The sequence below is a fragment of the Geospiza fortis genome, unplaced genomic scaffold (assembly GCF_000277835.1).
Source record: "Geospiza fortis unplaced genomic scaffold, GeoFor_1.0 scaffold203, whole genome shotgun sequence".
NCBI classification, from domain to species: Eukaryota; Metazoa; Chordata; class Aves; order Passeriformes; family Thraupidae; genus Geospiza; species Geospiza fortis.
In genome coordinates this window covers 1,986,881-2,009,882 of record NW_005054385.1, presented here as the reverse complement: position 1 = coordinate 2,009,882, position 23,002 = coordinate 1,986,881, and the positions used below count along the sequence as shown (strand labels likewise).

The 23,002-nt window shown below is 36.0% G+C and overlaps 1 protein-coding gene across 1 annotated transcript in view; it reads left to right on the top strand.

Moving 5' to 3' along the window:
- The first annotated feature begins 3,357 nt into the window (after nucleotides 1-3,357).
- Nucleotides 3,358-23,002, top strand: part of PTBP3 (polypyrimidine tract binding protein 3) — a 35,146-nt gene continuing 15,501 nt past the window's right edge. Inside the window, exons 1-5 of the mRNA XM_005425333.2 lie at nucleotides 3,358-3,451; nucleotides 14,304-14,375; nucleotides 16,967-17,130; nucleotides 17,981-18,127; nucleotides 21,039-21,203. Of these exons, the coding sequence (XP_005425390.1) occupies nucleotides 14,351-14,375; nucleotides 16,967-17,130; nucleotides 17,981-18,127; nucleotides 21,039-21,203 (501 nt within the window). The 5' untranslated portion in view covers nucleotides 3,358-3,451; nucleotides 14,304-14,350. The remainder of the gene's footprint in view (nucleotides 3,452-14,303; nucleotides 14,376-16,966; nucleotides 17,131-17,980; nucleotides 18,128-21,038; nucleotides 21,204-23,002) is intronic.

Here is a 23,002-nt window from a genome sequence, read left to right as displayed (position 1 = left end):
CGGTTTCCGGCCCCGCGGGGGCCGTGGCCCCGCGCCCGGCCGTGGGCCGGGATGCGCCGGGAAGCGCCGCTCCGCGGGGCTGGACGCGGTCCCGACCTTCCGCGGGGCGGAGGCGCCGGCCGCCGCTCGGGGCCTGCGCTTGCCCGGGCTTTAAACTTTCTTACGGAGTTACCCCTAATAAGGTGGTAAAAAAATCCTTTGGCGCGCGGGTTAGCGGTGGATCGCGATGAGTTTTGGGGTATTTGCGGTTTCACGTGGTAGTTGAAGTTTAGTACCCCGAGTCTGGGGTTTGCTTGTCTGTAGCAGAGAAAACGTGGAGCCGCTGCTATTCGCCTTGTTGCTGGTGCCTGGTTGAAGTGCATATGTGGAAGCGAACTGATTGACATCTATTCTGCGGGGTTAATCAATAATCAGGATGGTTATTAATGTAATGCATTTTTATAGACCTTACTGAAAGCCTTAACTATGCAACAGATTGCTACAGGGATGAAGTTTCTACAGCATTGTAGTCCTCAGAAAATAAAAATATTTTAAACAAGTCTGAATTATTGTGCTCCCACTGCGGGGATAGTGTGACGGTAGCTGGCTGTTTTATGTCTTGATAAAGTTTCTCAACTTGAAACTAAGTAATAAACCCAAGTTCATTGTGTGTACTGCTAACTTCCCTGGCTGCTTTTTAAATGAAAATTTGATTGCTGATATTTTTCCTTTACCTATTGATGTTTCAAAATCCAAAATCTTGGCCATGGTGGGAAATTCAGCTGTCCCAGGAAACTAACCATGCCTAATGTTTATTTTTTTCATTGTAACTGTATGCAGAGGTGAAATGTTCACGGAAGTCAGCACTTCCAACTTCATGCAAAGATGTAGATGTTACACTAACTTAAACTTGTGTCCTGCATGTTGGTGACATATAAGACCTTTGCTGTTCTTAGAATCTAGGTGTTCTGATACAGAAGTTAAGGCTTCTTTTTCCCTTGTGTTTCAAAAAATTTCCTGACATCTTTTAACGCACTGTGGTAGTAGAAGCCTTTATAAGGAGACACATTGATGAGAAAAGTCTTTTATAAATGCTGATTAGTGGAGTAACAAATAGTCTTAAGAGGTATCTTATTGAAAAATTTTATTAAAAATTATACTGAGTAATTCTGCTATGATCAGCATTTTTTTCACATTTGTTTTAAAAGTGCATGTTGCAAAATTTTAAGAGAAAATTAAGAGAGTTCTCGCTGGAGTGAGAATATTTCTTTTATTAATTTGTCAAATGTCTTTGTAGAGGAACTTGTAATTTTGTTTTTCCTGTGTTCTATTTGAGAATACAGGGATGCTTTTTTTTGTGGTTTTTTTCCTTAAGTTGTGGAATTGCTATCTAATGTGGGTGTATGATTCCTATGCTGTCATACAATTAGTATGATGACCTCTTTTCCCAAGCATTTTTTTTTTTAATTTTAATGAAGGTTTTATTATTTCAGTTGAGAAAGGAGGCAAGAAGAATCATGTATCAGTTTGTGTATTGCCCTGAAATACTAATAAAGATAACTTAATGTTGACATTGTTTCTGGGTAGGAATGATGCAGGTAAAATATATGTAGTTCTTAAACTGTACAAATCTAACATTGCAAAGTAGAACCTCCCTAAAAAAACTTTCTTTTGAGAGAGTGAAACAAAGACTATAGACATATTAAAGGTGTAAACATAAACTGAGTGTTTTAAAAGAAATTTTCTGAAGTAGAGCCTTTATGTGTTTTAGTGATAACTGCAAGTTTGAGTATGCTCTGAGATGCTAAGTGCTGCCTGTGACACTTCACAAAGACCTGGGGTTTTTGAGTGATTTGGAGATGTTCTTTTTTGTTAGAAGATGCTAAATACCTTCTGAGAATTGAATGCCATTTGTTGATCTCCAAACTGTTAGTTGAAAATGCAAGCTGTTGAGGTGTTGGTTAAAACTGCCCTAGTAGACCTAAAGTAAAACAAAATTTTCAGAAGCTGTCTTTTGACTTTTTATTTTCAAGGGCATTTAATCAAAAACTAAAAAAAAAAAAAGTCAAAGTAGAAAAAATTACACTTCCTGCTGCTTTAATACAGAAATGAAATAGTGGCATTAATTTCTTTCTGTGGAATGCTGAGGCTAATTTAGATCTAAGCCTTATATTTAATAAGGGTGAGAATATGTAAAAGTAAGCACAGAAAAATAATTTTTATTTGGATCAGAAATTTTCTGTAAAAAGCTGCGAGAATTTCTCTTTGATGGCAGAGAAATTGGTTCTTTATTTAAGCTTATTTTGTTAGCAGGAATATGTGACTCGAGTTAAACTTCAAAAATTCAAAGAAACCAGAGTGATATGAACTGTAAATTTTTGTTGGCTATCAAAAGCAGACCAGATATGTACCTAAACCTATGGATGTTTATAGTTGAGGTTAGTGGCCTCCTTGTGGATCAGTAAGAGGGAAACTCAGGAACAACACTATACACAGCAGCGGTATTTCATTTTCAAATTAAATTCAGTCATTCTGGTACCAGATTAAATCTTCAGGTAACAAGACTTTGGAATTTTGGAAGATAATGCTCAAGCTTTTTAAGAGTCATCAACCACTTCCTTCTTATTATCCATAGATTTCTTGCTCAGAAGCCTTTTTAAAAAATTATATTTTACATAGAATTACATAGATTTTTTACTATAGTTGCTTCATAAATACCTGTTTTTAACCCACTTTGAGTTATGTGCTTGTGGAAAACAGGTAGTATAGCCTGGTATGAATGAAGTTATCTCTCCTTCTGAGCTTGCTGTTCACTCCCAAATCTTGTTTACTACTACTCTCTGATATAATCAGAAATGGAAATAATCCATCACAATCAGAACCATGAAAACGGCAAAATATGAATAAATCTCTTAGTTTCCCTAGCAGTTGTTGAATTGCTGTTCATTTGATTTGGTCTGTAGTCAAGACAATTAATCTGCTTTGTGTACCTTGTCTGGGGAGATAAGGAGTTGATTTGGGTTCTACCAGGGAGTATTTATCAGGTTTTCTGCTGAACTAATCCTGTATTAAGTGATAAGCACAAGTGTGTGTTTGTCAACTTTCTTTTAGAGAATATCCCGATTAAACAAAAGATGTGTCAAAACATGAGGATGAGAGTTAGTTATATCATAAAATTACACCTGCAGCTGTAGTTTCATGTTGCAGTTCTTAATTCTTTTGCACTCATTAACTGTTGCATGTAACTGCACTTTTGCTTTTGGTTCTCCTGCTTTTGACCATTGTATATATTTTGTACTTACAGTTTCATTTGGTGCTGCATATTTTTTATGAAAGACTATATTTAAGAGACTTTTAAAATTTCTCTTTTCTCATTTCAGCATGTGAAAATTGTTCCTATTTCTTCAGGTCTGTGGACGTGAGTTTTACATTGGAGTTAGAGGCAGCATTTTTGACACTCTTTGCAGAGCGGGTAGGTGAAAAAGTATTTTGTCTACTCCTGTTGATACCATTCTTCCCTGCTCTTGCTGTTTCCCTCTTGGCTGAAGTTGTTGAAACTCAGATCTGCTGCCAAAAGAGCAGCACCATCATCAACAGTGCATTTCTACACCTCCCTCATAGTGTAGCAAATGTCATATGTGAACTGCATGGTAAAATAAATTATTCTGGTACCATGCTGCCTCGCAGTTGTTGGTCACTGCTATGAGAGCTGTAAAAACACGAGGGTAAGGAATGACATGACTGCCTTTGCTCTCTCTAGCCATAGATCAGCTTAAACTGACCAGGAAACCACACCCTGAATTTCTTGTGAAAGCCGATGGAATGAATGCTCATATGATTCAATAAACTAACCATTATCTTTGCAATTAACTTCCTTAATCACACTGAACTACTAGTAATTTAACTTGTTGCCATTCTTATTCATTAAAAGTCATGGTCTATTACAAGGGCATTTAAAGTCAAGGAGAAGATAAATTATTCTTTCTGCACAGTGAGTAGTAAAAGCAAAGGAATCAGAATTGTGTTTACACATGTGCAGTCTGAAAGTGCGCTTACTTCCGTACAGCTGCAGAGGTGATGGTGGGCTCAGTGCTCTCTATTAGGATTCTACTATTTAAATGAGATGTTACTATTTTCTTGGAAAGTGAATTGCATTAGTCACGGGAATAAGGATGATCCAAAACGAGTTCACATATAGGCAGAAATCAAATCTTACGACCATATGGCAAAATCAGGGAATGGTAACCCTTTCCTTGTCGGTAGGTTGCATGGTAGATACAACTGAAGTGGTACATGAGAAGGACGTGACAAAATTTTAGAGTATTGGTCCAGCTTTTGATCCATCTTACTAGGTGATTTCTAGATGGCAGTACTTTGGAAAAGACAGTAAAGAATTGAAGGCACATTTTTACACATGTCCAGAGTGATAACATACTTCATACTGCATTTGAATATGTAAGTTATGCTTCAACACTTTGAGATACAGACTCCCCTATCTTAAAGGCCTTTTCCAACCTAAATGATTCTATGATTCTGCATGTCTTCAGGCTTTTAACCAGTTTTTTCTAGGCTAAATGCAAATACTGTTCAGAAGTCAGCCTGAAATGCATGGTGGTGCAGTGATCCCAAAGACCACTGAAAATGAAAAGAATATAGCATCCAAGTATTTTGTTGGCTTGTAACATTAAGAGATTATGTAGTTAATTAATAAATTGCATGTAGTCCCTCCTGGTATTTTTAGGCCATCTTTGTCTTTCTGATTGTGCTCAGTTTAATTAGGAATTTTTTTCTCCTTTTTTTTTTAATATTTCTGTAGGTTTTTTGCTGGTTCACTTCCTCATTTTATTACACAGGATACTGAATTCATTTTCTCTTGACTTGTCAGTTCATCTGTTTTGATTTTCTAGTCTCTAATTTGTCTTTCTTGCTACATATATACAGACTGCGTATATAGTCGTTTGTTCTGGTCTTGTGTTACCAGGAAAACTACTCTACCTTCTGTTGTCTGTTCTTTCCCCTTCATCTCAGTTATCTGTCCTTTCCCAAAACACAATCAATGTTGAAGTAATTAATGTGAAGTTATTCAGTGCGCAGTATAGGACTTTGAATAGGGTGGAAACTGTAGTGCAAAACTTAGTTTCTGTGGAGGAATCTTCTTGAACTCAAAAGTAGGTGATATGCTTGTTTTTCACTTGATTTCTGTCAGTGCTGGAAACTTTTTTCTGTTTAATAAAACCTGGTAGAGAAACTGAGTTGTCTTAATTGTCCTTAGTTTGAAATTCTGTCATAGAAGATTCTCTTTCTATATAATTTTCTCCTGCTGTGTGCAACCCTGCTTGTAAATGTACAACAGTTTTCTAAAATAGAAAACAAATGTATGGAAGTAAAACTGGGTGCTTTAAAAGTGTGAAAGTAACTTGAAAATAACTCTTCATTGCTGAATCTTTCCTGCTGTGCTCCATAGTATACTGTCTGTAGGGAGATCTGTTTGCTCAGGGTAATTTTTGTGTTGCCATCACATAAGTTTCAACTGTATGTGTGTGTATTTATATGTATGTACAGTAATGGGACTTCTATATATATATGAAAAAGTCACTCTGTCTGTACTGGTCCTCTGTAGCATCTGCTCTATATAGCTTGTTTTTGGTGTATAATGATTGTGCACTGTAGGGCTGAGTATTGGACAATAAATGCAGCCTTTGGCATAGAATCCTGAAGTAACAACATTAAAATTCATTAGAATTTTTTTTTATTTTTGTGAACTTTATTTTGGACATCTAGGATTCAACTTTTTTGTGTACAAAATTGGTATTTTTAGTGCTTGCTTGTAACAAGTGTAACCTAGTGTGTTGTGAAGGATATTATGCTCTTGCAGAGGAGTTTTTTATCATGGTTGTTGTTTCAGTGTGTGCCTTTAAATATAGGGAGAACAGCTCAGAACACACACACTCACACACACACACAAAAAAGCAGTGTCTCCGCAGGATCCAGGGTTCGCAAAGCATGCAATCCAAAGACTAGGTTTGAACTGTCCTAGACTGAAAAGTGTTAGTCATTCAATTTTCAACCAAATGGTGAAATTTAAAGCAGTAGAGTTTCCAAAGGTGATAACTTGTTTAATAACCAGTATTTTATAGAGTACAGAATATTAATAGGATGCATGGATTTAATGATTGATAATTTTCAGGAGTTGTATTTGCTTCATAGGTTTTCTTTTCAAAATCATGTTTCTTGCATAGCTGGTTTTACTATTAAATCACTTCACAGCATAATTTAATCAGGGAAAAATATTTTTTTTTACCAACTAACTTGTGTGTTCCATTGAGAGGTGGAAGAAATGATGACTGTTAGAGGATATATCACTGTGAAGTAAAACTGAAGGGAAAATTAATGTTGTGTGACTGATGTAATATTAAGGTGAAGGATTGAGCAAGGAGAACTTGTCCTTTTCCATGTATACTGAAAAGATGAAACATTGATTTCAACAAAAGATGCATGTTTTCTGGTTATGGGGGAGATGTAAACAAAAATAGAGGTTTATTGATGCTGTGCTATCTCCTGTGTCTGCCAGCAGGTTGAGATTATGACTTTCCCCTCATTTGTAAGCATTCTTTAAAGTATGATCCTTACAGGGGCTAGTTTATTACTAATTTTTCCAAAAGATGAAGTGAAGGTGAGCCTAAGAAGCACAGACCACTGCATAAGAGTTTCTTTGAGTGAGAAACTGATAAGAAACAATGCAAAGCAGAGAGGAAACTAAATACACGAGACAGAAAGGACAAGGGTTCATAGTTGTGACCATGTTTTCCTTTCATGCAACACTACTCTCCTAGAAAGCATTAAGGAGTAATTAAAAATTCAGCTTGCAAATAAAAATGTTGAATCTATTGTTCATCTTGAGACAAATCTTTCATGTGCTAGAACAATTATTCAACTCCTAATTTATGTGATACACATCATCAAACAGACTTTTATTTCTTTCCAACCTCTTTACTTTAAGTGTGCGATTCTTAGAGCTTTTAGTCCTAGATTTAAATGAGTGTTTGTGCATATGAATTTCCTTTTAAAAAAGAAAGGTAAAAATTCTTCTCTTTTGGATGAAATCTTTAATTGTGAAGCAGAAAATTCAATAGTCAAAAACCATACAGTCAAGAACATATGTCTTTTGAGCATCACAGTTAAGTTGAGACTGGAAAGATTTTTTTAAAAACTATTTATTGGGCTCTGAAAATTTATAAGTTAGACAAAGTAGTTTCATGCTTTTGAGTTAAATGATTGCCCCCCCATTATTTTCTTAATCAAAGCTGTGTATATTTACTTCTGCAAAACAATAGGAATCAAAGTTACAAAAGTAGATGTCTTTTATGCTGCAAGGTAGAGCTGCTGATAAACACTGTATACTGGAATATTTCTGTTTCCAGAAGGAACTAGAGTTAAAAATGAATGCTAGAAGGGATGCTTCAGGTAGCAGTTTTGCAGAAACTTTGATTGCTATTGTGATCCAGCTAGTTTTCTTTCTCTTTCTTCATGCTGTGCAAGTTAAACTATTTTCTTTGTAAGAGGAAAGAAAGTAATCCACAGTTCGTCACATTTTTACTTTTATCACAGTGGGGTTTTTTTCTTCCTTTAAGCTGTTTGCCATCACCTTTGAATAATTTGCTGACCTATTTCAATCTTTCTTTCAATTTTTTTTTAATATGTGTTATTACATGGCATAAGTGTTGTTACAGATCTCTTAGCAGTTGGTTTAAATGGAAGAATCTCTTTTATGGCCTTTCACACACTAGTTCTTTTGTTAAAACCCCTCCTGGGTTTTAACCCCTGCCATATTGTTTGGCATTGGTGTGGTGGTTTCTTTCAGCTCTTCTTTCTTGATTTTAACCTTTAATAATAAATTATAAACCAGATTGTCAAGTTATGGTACTTTGTAAGGCTGTGTAAATTTCCTTCTGACTAAAGTCAAGGGAGACAGCTTACTGGTGGTTTATTTGAGATCCTAGATGTTTATGGCATGTCTTGTACATAGTGAAGTATAAAATGATCTGAAACCCTACAGTGTGGCATTGTGTAGAACATTTGTGACTTTAAATATAAAGCCTAGTGTCTTCATCTGTACATCTGTACACTTCATTAAAATACATATGTGTAAGGAATATATTGTAGTAACTTAAGTAAATTTTCTTCCCAAAAGCTTGTGTTAACTCTTGAGGAAGACTTAATCTTCACATATTTAAGGCTTAAGGTACCTTGGAAACATAGACATCAATCTTTGTTTTCAGTCAAGTTTGTATTTATACTGTCAGAAAACAATATTTGTGGAAATTGTAAATGAGTGATATCACAAAGAAAAGCAGTCATCTTTGATGACTGTTTCAAAGAAAGCTCTGCCTTTGTGTCATGATGCCTGCTGGATTTCTGGAATATTCAAAATGGTATATGGCTTATTGTCCTTTTGGATGAGCTTAAGGCTTTCATACTAAGTAGAGGTATTTCTGACTTTAAGAATAAAAATCCATATTTTATAGTAATTAAAAAATTAAGCTTTTCACTCTTAATTTTCCAGTTCTTGATAGTCACATGCTCAAGGTTGCTTTTGCATCTTGAAGAGGAAAATGTTATTTCCTTGTGTTCTTGCCCTGTATCTAACGTAAATGCAAAGTACATAATGTTTTTCTCTGAACATTGTCATTACTGTTACATAACTCTTTGAAGGTGTGCAGTACCTCGTTACTAGTACAGGAGTGAGCTTCGAGAGTTGACAACAGAGGCAGTGGAGCAGGCTGTGTGCTGGCAGAGCCATTGAGCACTCAGGCCTATGGAAGAGCAGCCATCAGTGCTAAGACTTATGCTTCTAGGGTGGCTGGCAGTCAGCAGCTTGAGCTGTGTTTGGGAGGGGTCTATATAGCAGAGGAAGAGAGGCTTTCTTATTTGTGATCATTGCCTATGATTTCTTTCTTCTTCAGCTTACTGAAATGGTAGGCTTTATCTATGTAAGGTCAGTTTATTTTTAGTACAAATACATGGTTTTGAAATTTCCCATAGTTTGATTCCACTTTCTTTGAAACCTTTATTTTGGCACTAACAACGTTGTACTTCATATTAAATTCCCACTTTGGAAGTAGGAGCTGCATCTCCTTTGCAAACATGAAAGAGGAAAAAAGAGTAAATGAATATAGTAATTATCTAGAGACATGCTGCAGAAATAGAAGATAAAGGAAATTTTCATTCTTCTCGTGACACTTAGCTTTTGTTTTCACAGTCAGATTCTATAAAAATTAATAAAATATGCAGTAGAACAGTTAGTTTAAATATAGCTATGGTTATCACTGCTATAGCTTGAAATTGTCATGTTTTGGAATTTGCCCTTTTGGGACAAATTTCAAGTAATTTGTTCTGCTGTGTAGAATCTTGTAGAAAAATGTACAGTTTTAATTTACACGTGTGGAGAGAGGTCCTTTTTGAAAGAATTATTTTCCATTTAAATTGCCCATGCTCTTTTTTCATAATGAAACCTATGATCATATTCTTCCTTATTGTTGACTTAAAAATAATAGCATAGAAAGATGACTAGCTAAATTCTAGGAAAACCATCAATACAAATGTACGTTTCTCTGGAACTATCCCATTTCTAATTGATTGAACTGTACTGAAGAATTTGTGACTTCTAGAAAATGAGAGAGGAGAAGATACTGCAGCTGAATGCTGAGGGGAGGGTAATAAGGGAGTTACATACAGCTTTTTTAGAAATTAAAAGATTGTTTATAGGATTCAGTGATTCCAGAAGTAATGCTAAATAGATACCTGCCATAGTTTTAACATGTGGACATGTTGTAAAGAAGGATTTTGCCGTACTAGACTTACCCTTCTGTTTCCAGCTATATGTGACTCACAAAGATTTTAGAAACTTAAGAGTTGCTGACTTTCAGATGTTTATGGGTTTTGCTATGAATGCAGTGGATTTTATCCTGGAACTGCAGAATAGTTAGCATAAATTATTATCAGAATTTAAAAAATCATAGAACAGCTAAAGTAGTTTCAGCACAGGCACCTGTTGCGGTAGTCAATTGTATAATATGCCTTATTTAATCAGGGAAATTGATCTGGTAGGTACGGAAGAATACTTTGTTTCATTAACCTATCATTGAGTGCTACACTTTGTGGTGGCCTCTTATTTGACTGTTTACTCAGCACTATAGATTACCTGTTTTTAAAGAAATGTCCAAAATCAAACTGAGTTTTCTAAGCAACTGGCTTCTAGTTCCTACTGAATAACAAGGAAAGAATAAACTTAATCTGGCTGTAGCTGTTCTATTGCTCTTTCCTTACCTGTTGCCAGTTAATAACCCCAAAAAATGTAAAAATACTGCCTTGAAGCAGAAGAGGTGGAAAGTCTCATGATGTAAAAAATGGAGTGTTAAGATCTTAGGAGATGATTAATATGTTTGGAATGATGGAATGAGTGCAGGAATAGAGCACATGTTGCAGCCTTGGTTTGGTAGCTGTCCTTGTTTTGAGCTATTCCATTTACCTCATTTACCAGAGTCTGAAAGAAGGAATATTGGCCATGTAACTAGCACTCAGAAGGCAGGTGCTGGTTTCTGTAAGGTAGGCTTTGTGCTAGAAGAAGTGTTCATCAGGGAAGGGTTAGGCAGCATGGTTACTTGTCCTGCCTGCTTGTTCACTTTCACTGTGTGGCCTCATGAGAACTAGTGCAAGCCGCTCGCTGAGGCTAAGCAGCTGCCTTACCCCACGCAGTTGTGCTGTGGAAACTGAAATGGATGTGATGGCACAAAGGCAGTGTGAACTCCTGTCTCTGCTTAAAGAAGTCCTTGTCAAGTGTCTATGAACTGTGGACAAGGAAGTATGTCAAAGTAGCTTTATAAGCAGGATTGGGCTGCTCTTTTGACTTTTTTTCAGCTGCACTTAACTGCATAACTGAGAAGTAACCGGTGGAAGACTCGTGTGCAGAGAGAGATTAGGGGCATGGTAGGACTCTCTAGACTCTAAAGAAAGATTCAATTAGAATCCTCTAAGACATTATGTAGGGCACACTACCCTATTGTGTGGAGTTTTTCAACACTGAAGGCCTTGCAAACCCAGAGCAGCCTGTAGCAGATCTTCGTCACTACATTAAATGCTTCAAGTTACAAAGTATTTTAAAAATATCTCTTTCACCTCTATGTGGGAAAGAAAGAGACGGAACAAACGGTCTTTACAGACTGAAGTTTTGTAATTTCTTTGTGTATTCTGTATGAGCAGACTTGTGAAAACACTGAAGAAGTAAATGTTATCTTTTTCATTAATCCAGAATATCTCAAACATACACATTTTGTACTTCTACTTGTGCAACTGCCATGGTGTCAGTTTGTCTTTGCAATCTTCTAGAACATTTTTGCATTTGGTGTGGTTTTGCTTTGTCAGTGAATGAGAAGGCTTATAATTTTTAAGCTGCCTAAACAAGGAGATGATGAAAAGCATCTTTTTAGTATTCTTCTACTTGAGAAATACCTTGATCAGCCACCTGAGAAGACAGTGGCATTCCTAGCAGTTTTCATATACTACATCCTTCCAAGGACCATGCACTGTAATTGTTTGGGTGGGTATATAACTTAGTATTGATACTAAAAGTTAAAAATTGGAGTAGTGTTTCAGGGGAGCACTCAGACAATAACAAAAAGTATAACCAAAATCTTCAGGTAAGATTCTAAATTGTCCTGTAAGAAACTAAGTTTTGTAGTCAGGGCTCTAAAGTTAGCAAGCCTAGGCCAGGCCAATTATTCTACAGTGTCTTGATTTAATGTTTAATTGTTTTGTTTTGTTTTTTAATGCAGTCATAGTTAAAAGTATGTAACTTTAAAAATACTCTTTGTATCAGTTTGAAGATATGAAGACAGACATTTGAAATGATGATGGTTCCCTGTATTGTAAGAAGCCCAAAGCTTTGTTGATCTTTTATTAAACCAAATAAAAGAGTTGCATAGCTGATACGCTTGGGGTTTAAAGAGTTTCTCTGTGTTTTTGCTGCTGTAGTGGGTTAATGGTTATGAGTGTAACAGCAAAATCTAGGGAACTGTCTTATGATATACTGACTGAATGATGTGCCAGTTGTAAGTACAGGCACATGTCATAGGTGAGGGTTGTAATTTTGGTAGAATTTTTCTCCCGTCGAAGCTGGTTTAATCCACCATCCTGGAGCAGCAGTTCATTGTGTGCTGCAGTGAGCTACAGCTTCTGTTTTATGGAAACAGGCTAGTTACACAGAGTTGTAAAACAGGTCCCTGCAGCCATCTGCATTGTGTTTCTTTGTGTGTGTGCTAAAAATGAAAGAGGTTGGAAAATATTTTCTTCTGAAAATGTTTGAGGTGTTTTTTTTAATACCAGTGTATATAAAATTAAATATGAGATTGTAAGAATTGTTGGACATGGTAATACACCACGTTTTTCCATAGCCTTCTGGAAGTATGCAAACGTTTCTTCTGTTGAATAAATACTAAGTTAAAAACCAAATTAAAGCCTCCACAGCAGGAGTTGTGTCAGTAGCGGTTTTTCTTCCTGCCCTCCAGTAAATGAAAGGAAGGTTTGGTGTAATAAAGGACAATCGTGAATACTTTCTACTACATCTGCACATACAGCTTTTGTTTAATTAGCATGATATGCATTTTACAATTGAAATATGCTCTTTGGGTGCAATACCTGAGTGCTGATATACTCAATGTAGTGCTAATAGGTGAAAATTAATATTAGTATTGCATGTTAATTACATTCTAGTATCTGTGCAAATGCAGTGTAATATGCATGACATCTAGTAATCATTTAATTGACAGTTCTTTAAAATACAGGGTTTATATTTTTTAGTTCTCTTAAAGTAAAAATGATTTTGCTGTTTGTCACAATTAGATGTTGTATTTAAATATACTGTTAAGATGCAGTTTCATGGTTAAAAATAAGTCTCTACTATTGCTGGAGAGGAATGAACACATTCATGTTTTCTTCCATCCACACTAACACCTGTGCTCCTTCATGAGCAGCTAAATTTGGCTGAAAAGGTTTTTAAGTACCCTAGCCTAGTCACAGTCTTCTGTTGTGAATGACTCTCCCACACTAGGGAAGCAGCAGGAACACATGATTAGCAAGTATGAGGAGAACCTGATTGCTCCTTTTAGTGCAGACCCCATATAAGCCAATACTCTGAGCAGTGTTTTCAGAGCCGATGCAAGCCAACATGATGGCTTTTCCTTACCACTTTCTTTGCCGTGGATCCTGCCACTTCTCAATGTCTCTTTCAGCTGAATAACTCATCTAGCTCAGCTCAGAATGCTGGTAGGCTGGAGAATTGATTAATCTAATAGGATAACTCTTGAGCACTGGACTTGATGCAAGAGAAACAGTTCATGCGCATGTGGGAATGTTGGACCAAGGGCAATGGGCAGTTCTCTTTCCACCAAAGTGATGAGAAGCTATTTGGATCAACTTATTCCATCACTCCCTTGGTCTCCATTTTCCATTAAAATGCTTTTATGGAAGAGAGTGGTGAAAGCTTCAGGAAATGTAACTGTCTTTCCAGAGGTGTTTTGTTTGTTCAAGGTGTATCTTGTTTCTTGTTGGCATTTTGAACTTGATGCTTGTCTGGGATATTACAGCAGTCTTAATGAGTAAACAGATGTAACTGGAGCTAGATGCTGATTTTTGAATGAAGGACCTGTAGTACTCAAACTCTTTTCTGTCAGTAGTTAGAGTCTCAAATTGTTAACATTCTTAAAGCAAATACCTTGATCTTTCTCCTAAGAATTTGATGGTAAGTCGTATGTATTTAAAAAAATGTACTGAAACCAGTTTTTTTTGTTTTTTTTTTTTTTTTTAATGTGCCATGGGTGTGTTTAAATATATCTCAAATTAATTTTGCTCAAGGTCCCCTGTGTCCTGTTGCAAATTCAGATTTTACCTGTGTGGCTATGCATTTTTGGAAGTAATGTTGTATTGCAGACACAAAGCCTACAGCCAGCTCATTTCTTTTCTTAAGCAAGTTTTCTTAACCAAGTTATTCTTGGTATTTTAAAAAGGGTAGTGGGATAGATTTAAATCAGTGTAACATACTGATTTAAATCAATAGTGTAATATAGCTGAATTTGCTGATTTATGGAGATGTGGGGAAAAGTTATGTTGTTGGCGTTTTTTTTCCTGAAAAACAAATTCCTGGCAGTTGTGGGTATTGTGTATAGGAGGGGGGTGTTCTTGGGAAGAATAAGTGAAGGGAGTTGTTGCACTTTTATATTGAGCTTTCTGTGTAACAGCTTTACTAGTAATCTTGTCTTTTATTTCTTTAGTGTGGTCCTGACAAGCTGCTTCTAGTGTCAGTAACAGACCTTCTACCATGAGCAATTCTACTCCAGCTACAGGTATACACAGAAAAAACCCCTAAACTGTTCTTTCTCTGTGTTTTTTTTTCTTTTGTTGTTTTGTGTGTGTGTATGTGTTGAGGAAGATGCAGTAAGTGTATGTATTTGTTTACCTGTAGTTTTAGACCAGACAGGAAGTTGAAAGTGAGAGAAAGCTGGTACTACTTTAGTTAATATTAATTCCAGCATTAGGTGTACATGGAGTGTTAATGACCAATGGTTGCATGAAGTAACTTTATGTCAAATAAATTAACTAAATCATGACCTAGACAATTGCCTGTCAGCAGTGGTTTCCAAATAGTTTATTTTATATCAGGGCAAAGGACAGAGCAGATCACCTTTTGTGATCTTAGACACCAAGTGTCTAAGACTTGCTGTATTTTCGGTGGGGAAGGAGGAGTCTGAGGAGCTAACTTGAAAATTTTTCTTTCTGATTTCTTTGACTTGCACATGTCAGGTTGTTTATACTTCTGCTGATCAATTCAATGTGATGTCCAAATGTTTCTGCTTGGCTTGAAATAGCATTAGCTTATAGCTCAGCAATGTAATAGCTGAAATATATATTATTAATTAACAGTGCAGTGACTGATCCTTCACAGTGGTATCCAAGATGTCTAAATGATATAGAGGGTTTTGTGATATATTACTAGGCGTTCTCATTAATAATCATATAAATCTAAAATAAAATATTATCACTATTGAAATGCATCTTTTTACCCAATACAGCTGCTCCAGCTGCAGGTCTTGTTTTTTGTTATTTTTGGGGTTTTGGGGCTTTTTTGGTCTGATGGGTCACATATCTAAAATGTATACTTTTCTACCTCAGGCTACTCAGGGAATACATTTGTACTGGTCATGAATTGTGATTGTAATGAACTTCCCTTTGTACATCGGGAACCAATTTTCACTTTGTTCATAAGCATTTTTTTGGTCTGTGAAAGCATTTTTTACTTTCACTCAATTGAGAGTACAATTCAGAAAGGTGATCACCTTTGGCATACTTTAAAGAAATGTTGAATCAATTTTGAAATTTAGATGTTGGAAGGTACAGATGGTTATCACTCTGCATCAAAATTAGTAGCGAACCACAGCTGGAGAAAGAAGCATGGTTTAAAAAACTATGAGGTTTTATATTTGAGATGTGCTAGCTTTTATTGCCGATTTAGTAACTTAGATAAAGTTTCACAACAAAAGAAACACTTCAACAGTTTGCCACTTAGCTCCATTTTGTCACCTCTGACAATGTGTCAGAACCCAGAAGATACTGCTTCTGCAAGAGTCACTCATATAAAACTAAAGGTGAAATTCATGCTAGTCTTCATTTCCTGCTTTCTTTGGTCAAGCATTCCTTGACTTAATACTAAGTCAGGGACATCTTGTAAATTTTGAACCTGAAAAGTAACAAAATAGGTTGTTAGAGTTTACTAGTAATATGTCCTGTCGTGGCTTGGTTTAATATGGTTATGTTTGTCTTAAAGTTCACATTTTTCAGAATACATGCAGAGCACATTAAGCCATTTAAAATTTCTTGATGGAAAAATGAATGCATAACAGACTTCTCAGTTTTGCAGGGGGGAGAGTTATTAAGTGTGGTATGGTTGGGGCTTTATCATCCATCTTGAAATTTTACAGGCTTCCAGTAATAAAAAGACCCTCTGTAAACATCCTTATGCAGAATGACTTGTGTGAACCAGTTCTCAGCCTTAGACTGTATGCAAAACCTACAGCAAAATCTGAAATTTCTTATAAAGTTCATACAGAAATTTCTTCTCAATCTTTTGTGTTTCTCCTTGAAAGGCTAAATGCAACAGATTAGATATTAAGGCTATCTCTCTTGCCTCCATTGCAACTGCTTCTAGAACAATTGTTCCAGATATGGTGTTCTGCTTTAAAGTGCGCTCAAGGATACTGAGTAATGTTCCTGAAATGCAGTCATTGGTCACTTACCAATCCAAATTGGTCCCTTACAGGATCCAAACAGGCATATGTTCAAAAAAACCCCACTTCTGGCAGTATGTCAAAGTGGAAGATGTAAGAGTTTGTATGGATTTCATGCTGTCTTTCTCAAAGACTTTTTAAAAGTTAAAATAATTTGGAACAGCAGGCTTTCTTTAATAAAGTAAAAACAAACTCAAAACCTCAGGTTAGCAATTCAGTCACAGAAAGACAAGTTGGCGATAAAAGGAAAATTAATGTATTACCTCCCAATTGGGGCTTTCCCCTCTTTTGTGCAACTAATATTTTATAGATATCTTATGTAGACATTTGGGGAGAAGTTACTGACCTCCCATTAAAAAAAAACCAGAACAACATCAAACCAAAACCAAATCTTCAGAAAATAAACAAGTCCAAAGCAAAGCCAGACTTGCCCCACCCTCCCCTTGCTATCAAGATTTGGAAGAGCTGATGATATCTTCTTACACTGTCCCTTTGTTAGATATGGAATATCCTTTCTTAGGGTTCAAAGAACTAAGTACCTAAGTCAATGTCAGTGCTGAGGCAGCAGTTTATCTCCTTTAGGTTTTGATACGTATGCTGTGCAATGGGTTTGTCTTGTTTACTTGTCTGTCTCCCTCCCTAAAATATTTTAGATAATGAGAAGAAAAAAAGTAAAGGAAAGAGATCTCCATGTTCCCCTTCACGTGTCCTTCATATTCGTCAAATTCCAAATGGTGTTACTGGAGCAGAAGTTGTTTCATTAGGTCTCCCTTTTGGCAAAGTAACCAATCTCTTGATGCTAAGAGGAAAAGGTCAGGTATGTAGTTTTCAATGTTTCAATAACAAGAGCAAGACTGAAGATGTGGTTCATGTTACGATAATTTTGATCTTGACCTTGAGTGAAATGATTGCAACAATGTCTAAATATTTCATTGATAGCAGAAAATTTTCATATTTTTAAATGTGAGAGGATGTTTTGAAATTTATTTTTAAAGTTTTTAATATGCTTTCAGATTACATAATGAACTAGAAATTTGTTAATAATATTGCTAAACATTATATCCACTTTATGTGAAAACATATAGATGATCAAGAACTGCATTGTCCCTGTTGATGACATGTCTTCAAAGAGCCTGCCTGCTTAAGTTGCTAACATGCATGTTTTGACATCTTTTAATCCTGTTAGATGTGGCAGAGTAGTTTGTGTCATGAAGAAGCGCAGAAATCCTAAAAAAATAATAAACATTCATTCAAAAATTGTCTGGATTAATACAATGCATAAACTAATGGATGTTTAATGTTCTGTTCCAGCTTTTTCAATCAGTATGCATGTCAGCTACTTAAGTAATAGTGCTTGATTTCAGGAATTTAGCAAATTGATTAGCAGTGTAGTACTTTTAGCAGCATTACTTCCCATATGTCATACTTATTCCACCTCTTCTTAGATGATGTAGTGTACTTACAATATAAAACTTTCTATGAAAACACACAAATTGAATAAAACAGCCCCATAAACATGCACACACAAATGCATTCTAATGCTGAGGAAATCAGTATTGTACTTTCAGGTAATCTTTTTCTAGTGAGAGTGGAATTGGGAAAAATTACACTTTTTTTCTATCTTGTAAACAAAACCAGCTTTGAAATCATCTGTGTATTGGTTCCAGGCATTTTTGGAAATGGCTTCCGTAGATGCTGCTGTTTCTATGGTGAACTACTACACTCCTGCTACACCTCACCTCCACAATCAGCCAGTTTATATTCAGTATTCCAATTACAAGGAACTTAGGACTGACAATCAGCATAATCAGGCTGTAAGTACAATGTTTCCATTTAACGGGATATAATTGCATGAGTTGTGAATGCATGTGTTAATACAGAAAGTATTAAGGTGTTTTCTGCTTCTCACATTGCCCTGCCTGTGCTAGTGCTCAAGAAGATGGAAAGGGTCTCAACTAGGACAGTTGATCCCAACTGACCCAAGGGATGTCCCACACTGTATGATGCTGGGCTCAGCATTGAAAACCGGGGGAAGGATGAGGAATGAGGGATGTTCAGAGTTGTGGCCTTTTTCTTTCCAAGTAATTGTTACACTCAATGAAATTCCTACTTTCTTGGAAATGTTTAAACACCTCTCTGCCAATGGGGGAGGTGTTTAAACACCTTGTTTTGCCTTACTTGCATATGCAGCTATTGCTTTGCCTGTTCAACTGTCTGTAAATGACAGTTTTCTCACTTCTACACTTCCAGTTCCCTGTCCTGTTGTGCTAAGGGAAGGTGACTGAGTAGTTGTGTGGCACTTTGCTGCGTACCAGGGTTAAACCGCAACAGTAGTAAATATTCACTATACTAGTAGACAAATTCTGATATATAAAATTTCAGTAACTTCTTAGAGACAGGGTCTTCTCAAAATCTGTAAAATTATTGTGAAGGAGCTCAAGTTCAAAAGTAGTTCATAATCATAATGACCATAAAATCAAGTGAAGGTGGCAGGAGGATTGCTTGTATGAACAAGGAGCTCCTGATTGGCTTAAACATAAAAGAGAGGCATAGGAAAACTGGAATCATGAACCAGTGCCTCAGGAAGATTATAGAGCATTACCTATACATGCAGGGATATCGTTAGGGGAGTCAAAGGCTACACGGAGTTGTCTCTGATGAGAGATGTGAAAAGCAGCGAGTTTGGTTCCTTGAGGTATATCAGCAGTAGAAATAAGATTTCTTTTTTCTAAAAAAATACGTAGGCCTGCTGCTGAAAGGGGCAGGAACAGAGGAGATGGAAAAAGCTGAATTACCAACCGCCTTCTCAGCATCATGTGGTGGTTAAGAGTTGCAGTTGGGAAAAGTGGAAAAGTCTTGATGAAGGAAGTAGAGAAGAATCACATCAGAGAACATTTAAATTAATTTGATAAACAAAAAGTCTATGTCCCTAGTGAGATACACTTTAGAATGCTGAGGGAGCAGATTGGTGTCATTGCAATGCCCATGTACTATCTTGAAAATGTCATGGCAGTTGCAAAAAGTGACTGAGTTACTGAGGACTAGAAAAAAGAAAATCCTTCCATCTCCTGTCTTAAGGAAAGACAGCAAGAAAGATGAAAAGAAAGATCTGGGGAACCACTGCTTGGTCAGCCTTACTTTGGTCCCTGGGTAAGGAATGGAGTAACTCATTCTGGAAACTATCTCCGAACATTCTAAGGAGAAGAAAGTGGTTAGTCATAGTCAAGCATAGGTTTTTAAAAGCACATTATGCCTGAGCAATGTGATGGCCTTTTATGGTGAGATGACTGGATTGGTGGACAAGACAAGGGGATATTGTGTCACAGTCTTGACTTTGGCAAGACTTTCATTTTTGTTTCCAATAACATCCAAATAGATGAACTGATTAATGCAGTCTAGTTAAGTGAAGTGATTTGAAAGGCTGAAATGGTTGTGACCAGTGGCATAAAGCTAGGGTCCAGTCACTGGGAGAGACTGGGGTTAATGCTGGATTTTTGATTCCTGGATGAATTTCAATTGACTTCCCATTTAGATACGTATGTTATATACTGTGATATGTATATCATTATTTTTTTTCCTCTGTAAGAATGTTGACAGTAGTGATTTGGGCATAAATCATTCATTTGTGCTGGGACAAAAGTGACACAAGTCTTGCAAGCTTGTCAGTCCGGTAAATATTATTTGTCTCTTTCCTCATCTAAGATGGCTGTATTGGTTTGTTATCTGCAAAACCAAACAAATTACAAGATTTTTGTTTTAAGGATGTGGTTTGCATAACAGCCTCAGGAAAACTATATGTATATTTGCAAATAAGACTCCTTGGGTCTCTTTCTGAGTATTTTCAACTTAGTACGTGGCACTTGGTTTCTTCTATAACAGCATTGTCTACTTTTGAAAATAAACTGTTTGGCACTTAAATTTGAGTTTTATCTAAAATTTAAAGAGACCCTAGTAGAGCAGCTGAATACTGTCACTGTCCTAGTCCCTTGGCTGAGCCCTGAAGTACAGATTATTTTGCAGGGTTATATTTTTCTGAAACTAGGTAACATGTACCATGTGCCCTGTTTAATCTGTCTTCCAAAGAAATTATGTAGCTGAGACATGATTTTAAGTCACAATACTGCATCTGGAAAGGAACATCTCTCCACAGTCCTGCTACTCACAGGAGATATGAAGACCTTTTTGGGGAAAACCCATGAAAAACAAGTGAAAAGACTTGTGTAATCACAGAAGTACAGTTTGAGGAGTGAGATTTGAACCTATTTTTTGTCGTTGATGGCTTTGCTCTGAAAGAAGAGTAGGGTGTGCAGGTTTAAGCTTATTCCAACCAAATCTTAGTTCCTGAAGAAAATTAAGTCCTAGTTTTTAGTATGCTGACTGGTTATTTGTCTATTACAAGATTACAATATTGTCATTTATAATATTGCTGGGAAAATGTCTAGAATGACAATAGCTTACTGAATCAAAGAAAAATCATTACAAAAATCATTACAAATCATTAACAAAAAAATAGTTGTAATTCTGTGAATTACACTGACTAGTTGGAGGAGCATGGAAAGTAAGAGTTATGGTTTATTTATTAATGTGGGATTTGAATCAATAATATGAAGGAAATAAGGTTTTATGAAGTTGTTTTTTATGTCCTTTTCATTTAGGAGAACTTTATTTCAGTATGAATAATTTGTATATAAAATAACTGCGCTCTCTGCTGTGACTTAATTTCAGAGACCCCAACCTGTGCTGCAATGTGCGAATGCTGTGCAGCATGGAAACCTGGGTATTACAAGTGCTCTTGCTGCTGAAGGTGGGGTCCTTCCAAGTCATGGTTCTGTTCTTCGAATTGTTGTTGAAAATGTCTTTTGCCCTGTCACTTTAGACATACTGTATCAGGTAATGAGGACTGCTTAAAAAAAGTCACAATCTGTTCCAATGTTGCTGCTGTAAATCCATTATTTTTTTTAATACCTGTGGCTCCTGAATCTTCTGAATGAGGACTGTCTCTTTAAAATAATTTCCTGAATTTAGGGATCTTGGTTTGAAATAGTTGTATGTAAACGAAATTCAAGTAAACAGGGCTTCAGTACTCAGATTTTCATGTTGTCTCATTTAGTTCCTTGCTGTGGAAGCAGCAACAAACTTGAATGGTTAATTCTGCTTTCTTGATGAGCTAGTGAAATACTGAATGTTATGAACTAGTGAATCCATATTTTAGCACTCTTTCTGCTGAGTAACCTTTGTAGTTTGTTTTATATTTAGGGTTTTATGTTCACTTTTATACGTCAATGCAAGTGCTGTAATATGCAAATTGCTTGTTAAAATCAAATGTTTTTGATTTTTCATCTTTAGAATGGCATTTGACTACCTCTCTAAACTTAGCATAATGGTAGGCTGTATTTATGAAAGACATTGCTGTAACTTCTGCTAGGTGTTTGGCCTATGCTGTTGAAAGTTCTAAGTTTAAAATAATAACTTGAAGACCACTTCTTTGCATCCAAAATATTTGTTGATATTCTTCACAAATATTGCAAAGTTTTTCATACTTGAAACTTTTGTAATTAATAGTAATTTATGCAGTAAAAACCATGCACCACATATGAGTTTCTTAAGTAATACAATTTAGAATAACTGGGATGATTTTGTAGGAACCTGCAGTCCTGGAAGATTCTTTTCCTGCTCTGCTAAGATCTCGAACAATAGTTGTTTTTAGCAACACTCTGATTTTCTCTTACCTCTTCAAATTTTCTGTTTCTCTCTATCTCCTCACCATGATACTGATTAACTAGTGTACATATTAGTTGCCACTTGGATCTAAACCTTTGTATGTGTCTTTGAGTGTTGCTCACTCATTACTGAACCTGTGCAAATACTATGTCAGCTGTTTAGGATTATTGCTGCATTCAGAATAACCTCAGAACAAGCTCCTGTGGTTATGGAAGCTGTACTAGTTCTAAGAATGCAAAAGCATAGAGGAAATTCATATTAATTTCCTTTCCTTTGATTTTAGTCTACTTCAGTGCAGCACAACTGTATTTTCAGCATTTGAATTGCTCTCAACTACTTTTCCAATATGTCTTGAAAATTTAGCAATATTTGCAAAAGGATCTTATTTGGAGTTCTTAATAGGGGACAATCTCCTCTAATTAGAGCAGCACTTTGTGCCCAATCTAACTTTTACTTTGTATGGTAAGGTTAATGAAAATGAGTGTTTTCACTGACAAGTATAGCATCTTATGGAACACTGCTAGGCAAGCTGTCAGTCCATACTTGGATTGTATTTTGAACATTGTCTTGCCTGTCAAAAAATTAATTTTTAAAATAATAATTTGCCTTAAAATATTTATCATATGAAGCTGAAAATTCAGTGTTATCTTTTCAGAAACAAAGTTGATATATACAGTGTGTTTAGGTTTAAAATCAAACAGGAAAGAGTACATTAAATTTCATTACCTTGAAAAGGTTTATTAAGTTTTCTGGATAAACATGGAAAAACATATGTTGAGAAGCTGTATTTAGGCATTTCTTAAGAGGAAGTGCTTTATGTACAGGAACTCAAAGACTAAATTTAAATTGCTGTGAAAAGGTTTTTGATCTGTTTTCTATGACTAAATGATGACTTCAGCATTAAAATCTTGTTTCTGAGAGATGGAGAAACTGGGTCCAAATGGTTGGGACATTAGTTTTGTATCGCT